This window comes from Hippocampus comes, unplaced genomic scaffold (assembly GCF_001891065.2).
Source record: "Hippocampus comes isolate QL1 unplaced genomic scaffold, H_comes_QL1_v1.1 scaffold79, whole genome shotgun sequence".
Lineage (NCBI taxonomy): Eukaryota > Metazoa > Chordata > Actinopteri > Syngnathiformes > Syngnathidae > Hippocampus > Hippocampus comes.
In genome coordinates, this window is record NW_017805702.1 from 38067 (window position 1) to 42722 (window position 4656).

At 47.4% G+C, this 4656-nt stretch overlaps 1 protein-coding gene across 2 annotated transcripts in view; it reads left to right on the forward strand.

Annotated features, from left to right (window-relative positions):
* Positions 1-3660, forward strand: part of colgalt2b (collagen beta(1-O)galactosyltransferase 2b) — a 13989-nt gene extending 10329 nt beyond the window's left edge. For both annotated transcript variants that reach the window (XM_019882760.1, XM_019882761.1), the window contains exons 9-12: positions 106-238; positions 816-943; positions 1204-1410; positions 3051-3660. In XM_019882760.1, coding sequence (XP_019738319.1) covers positions 106-238; positions 816-943; positions 1204-1410; positions 3051-3324 — 742 coding nt within the window. In that variant the 3' untranslated portion in view covers positions 3325-3660. The remainder of the gene's footprint in view (positions 1-105; positions 239-815; positions 944-1203; positions 1411-3050) is intronic.
* The last annotated feature ends 996 nt before the right edge of the window (positions 3661-4656 follow it).

Below are 4656 nucleotides of genomic sequence, written 5' to 3' on the forward strand. Positions count from 1 at the left end.
CCCCCGGCTCCCGCTCCCAGCTGCATACAAGCTGCGACATGCGGAGGCTGACTAACAGTTTTTAGAGCAAGTGAGTGAGCGTGACTTCTCCTTTCAACTTCTCAGAGCTTTGAACACGTCCCAGCTGCAGGGGCTGGGAATCGAAATGCTGCCCGGCTACAAGGACCCGTACTCGGGCCGGGTCCTGACCAGAGGCGAGATTGGCTGCTTCCTTAGCCATCACTCCATATGGAGCCAGGTGAGAGAAGTTAAAGGATGTGACCCTTAAACCGCAAAGTATTTGCCCCCTTCCTGATTTCTGAATGGGGGGGAAAAAAAAATCCAAATCCAAAACCCCAATATTTGTGAACTGTTATTAACCAAATTTTTTTGGAAAGCTAAGTTCAGTTTCACTGGCCACACCCAGTCCTACAATACAATATATTGCAGACTGACAATACATAAGATTTCAGGAAGGTCTAGTGTGAAAATAGCACAGCGATTAGAAAAGAATAACATACCAACGTAGTCAAACGTTGTGGTAGTAAGATGCTCCAGATGGCTACAATGCTACTTCAGGACCTGGACGACTTCATGTGATTGATGGAAAAATGAATTCCACTGAAAATCCCACAGCTGAACAACCGGCCATCACCTTGTGCCCTCAAGCTCAAGATTCATTTGGTTTTTGTTTCTACTTTGGGATCCTTTTTTGTGTCGAAATAAGCTACAAGTGTAATCATTAGATATGAGGAATCACGAGAGAACAAGGGTGAGTACTAGATAAGTTTTTGTACTTCTTCCTGTCCCAGCATGTCATCATTTTGGATCCACAGGTGGTGGAGCGTGGCCTTCAGAAAGTTCTTGTTCTAGAGGACGACGTGAGGTTCGAGCCCCGCTTCAAACGACGACTGCAGGCCATCATGGATGACGTGGACAAAGCCCAGCTGGACTGGGACCTCATGTAAGAATACACCACGTTCCCAAATTGGTGTTTCACGATAGATGTAGCGCAGATCATTTCAAATGTAGCAAGAACCAGTTCAACCGTCTGAGTTAAACCCTAACTCGACTCTTTTGTCATCTTATTTTGAAGAGCTCTATAGCTCTATAGCCAAAATGCTAGCATCGAGTGGACTTCAGCTAAACTATTAGACAGTGATTCCCAGTATAGCCACGCTCAAAAACTTTACGATGACGCTGAGATCGTGGTTCGTATTTCAGCTACGTGGGGCGCAAGCGCATGCAAGTGCAACAGCCCGAGCGCTCGGTGGCCGGCGTCAACAACCTGGTGGAGGCCGACTACTCGTACTGGACGCTGGGCTACGTGCTATCGCTACAGGGCGCTACCAAGCTACTGGACGCCAAACCCTTCTCTAAGATGCTGCCCGTCGATGAGTTCCTGCCCGTCATGTTCAACAAACACCCCAAGTAAGCCGCCTATATTTTTGGAGAGTAAGCTGGAATTCCCAAGTTTTTTTTATTTTATAAGGATTTGTCCAAGAGCTAATTAGATGAGTTTGGAGGTTTAAAGCTTCCCTACTCTTGGGGGTGGAGCACACACCAGTTTGGAGTTTGCTGTTAATCAAGAAGCATTGCCTGATGTGAACCACACCTGGTAGAAATTTGACCCAATCACTTCAGGTGTGCCTCAGGGCTCTGTCCCGGGGCCCTTGCATTTCCTCGTCTGCCTTGATCCCCTCTGCACGCTTTTATATGAATTCCAACTCGACCTCTCCCGCAACCCTAGTATTTCACTTGCAACCTCCTTCCTCGCCTCCTGCTTATCAGAAATCAATACTTGAGCTCTCCTTGTTTGTACAAATCAACCGACAAGCCTTCAACCAACCGGCCTTCAGTGCTCTCTGTTCTCAGGTTGCCGTCTTGCTATTATATTAGCATAACAACTGTTAGCATGTTAGCATTGTATCACTTCTCATTGGGAAATAGTGAGTGAATATGAGCAGCATTGGTTTTTATGAGACTTTGTGTAATACAGAGAAGAGAGAGCACAGAGGCAAGTGAGTCTGTGCATGTTAGAGTCCCAAATAAACATGGAAGATTTTTATAATTTTTTTTTTCCGACAAGCTCGGCGAGGGCAAATATTGACTGATGACTCCAAATAGATGCGTGCAGGTGCACGGGAGACTTACGTAAGGATTCAGCAGGTGATGCGTAACGAACGCTGAGATGTCTTCTGTCACACTTTGCATGGAGTTTTCGAATTAAGCTCCTCCCCTCCCCGTTTTTATTCCAGTACAGTGTGATTTCTTCTTCTTCACACCAGTGATCCCCAACTTCATGCACACACTGAACAGTGCTCGGATTGTGCTCAAGGCTGCACGTTGCCATCCAGAGGACGCACACTGGCATTTGTATTTTATCAAATACCAACGACGACAAGGACTTTTACTTTCGTAAATGCTCCGCAGGGTGCTGATCCCGTCCTCCTCGCCTTTGTGTCTCTTCGTCTTCTTTCCGCGCAGCGCGTCTCTCACGCCTCTCTCTCGTGCCCTCACATCTTTTTGACCCTTTTTTTTTTTCCTTTCTGCACCTTCCGCGCGGCTCTCGTCAACAAAGGTTTGACTTTGTGCGCTTTCCCCGCTCGCCCTGTGTCGCCCACTCCTCCCCCTTCGCTTGCCTCTCTTTGAGGAATGCGGGCCGCCAAGGCTCTTCCTGCTGCTCGGAGAAGGGGACAGGATTCCCATTGATAGCGGCCTGGAGGTGGGGGCGGGGTCGGGATGGATGCTGCGTGTGCGCGTGTGTTACTATGCAAATACACGCGGATGTGTGTCCGGTGTTCCCCGTATAGATGACTCGGTCAATAGACTCTGTGTGCGCACTCACAGTCATTCATTCACTCAATTGGGAAAGAAATCGGAATCACGTGTGCTTTAATGCATTGTTTGTCGAAAGCAAATTGACGTGAAACCGACACACAGTTTTCACAGTCGGCCAGAAGTGACTTGGCACTTTTCTTACGATGAGTACCGTTTTTTTTTTTTGTGGTTATTGTCCCACTCGTTTTATCGCCTTTGAATTCCAACTGCATCAAACGTATCCTCCTCAGCGTGGACTACATGTCCCACTACGAGCCGCGAGACCTGCGGGCCTTCTCGGTGGAGCCGCTGCTCATCTACCCCACGCACTACACGGGCGAGCCGGGCTACATCAGCGACACCGAGACCTCCACCATCTGGGACGACGAGGCCGTGGCCACCGACTGGGACCGGCAACACGCCCGCAAGACCGCCCAGCAGGGCCACATCCGGACCGTGGCCCAGAACAGCGTCACGGGGGACTCGCCGCCGCCCGCCGCCAGGGCCTCGCGAGACGAACTGTGAAGTGGTGGGAGTTTTTTTCGACGCGCGTGCCATTTTGGAAGCCCTTTGAAAAGACACTTGAAGCGGAGACACTGTACTTGCACGAGACGACGAAGGGCCTTAATTTATTATTTCCAGCGTGCCTCCTTTGAATTTACCTTATTTCCTCAAATAGTGGCCATCATCCTGTTAGGACAACTAAACGACGTGCCTTCCTCAAATAGATGACTCCTTTTTCCATCATGGGGGGGGTGAGTAATTGTATACGCAAGGGCTTATTTGAACACTTCTGCAAACCAAAACAGCAGCACCCAAAAAATCGGAGGGAGTTGAAATCCTAATATTATTATTATTATCGTTTGTTTTTGTTTTTTTGATGGGGGAGTTATTGTTTTTTTGTTATTATTTTTGGGGGTCTTTTGCTTTCACCAAAAATACCAGTTTCGGACCAAGAAGCTTTTTGTGAAGAGAAGCATGTCAGAACCGTGAGTCTGATGCTTCCATTTTCTTCTTTTGTGACACCTCAACAATGAAACATGAAGAACAACTTTGATGACAAAACAATTTTACAGATATGTAACTCACACACACACGCCGTGAGTGACGCTGACCCGCCGCATGGTTGGAGTTGAACGCCAGTGAGGTGTGGACCAATTACCAGTTTGATGGTTTAGCATGAATTTAAAAAGTCAAGGTTACAATAACCGTTAAAAGTGTCCGTCACCAGTAATGAGCACTTCTTTTCTTTTTTGAGGGGACTCCAAAGCAGTCAACGGGCCACTGCGATATGATTGGCTGCTTTGCAGAGATCACCAAACAAGGCCGCCTCTTTGAAGATAATTGAAGAGGCCAACAACTTTTTTTTTTTCCTTCTCTCTCCTTCTCGGGTGAGCAGAGAGGGGAGGGGTGAGCAGTTGCGTACAGGCAGGGGCACAGGGAACATGGATGCCTTTTTCTCTGTCGATGCCAGCGAGTACTAGTTAGCCCCAAGGCCAACATGAGCAGCCTCCGGGTTTGTCCTCAAAATAGCTCACTTGAGGTGGGACACTGTGACTCGCTAATAAATTATGATTTGTTTCTTTCGTTCTTTAACTTAACATGACATAGGTTTCTTTATGTACACATTCAATTTTTTTGCTTAAAAATAAAATCGATTGTGTACAATGGGGCTAAATTAGCACACGAGTTGTAGACACACCCATGGCCTCGCCTTATCCGTACCTGAGTCAATTAAAAAGCCCCTGACCACTATTGTTGGAAATACGGTGTTCAAATCAGACTTCCGTTGCTCATGTGATTTAAAATAAAATCATGATTGCTCGTGGACAGCCTTGGTACAAAAGAACCATTAAC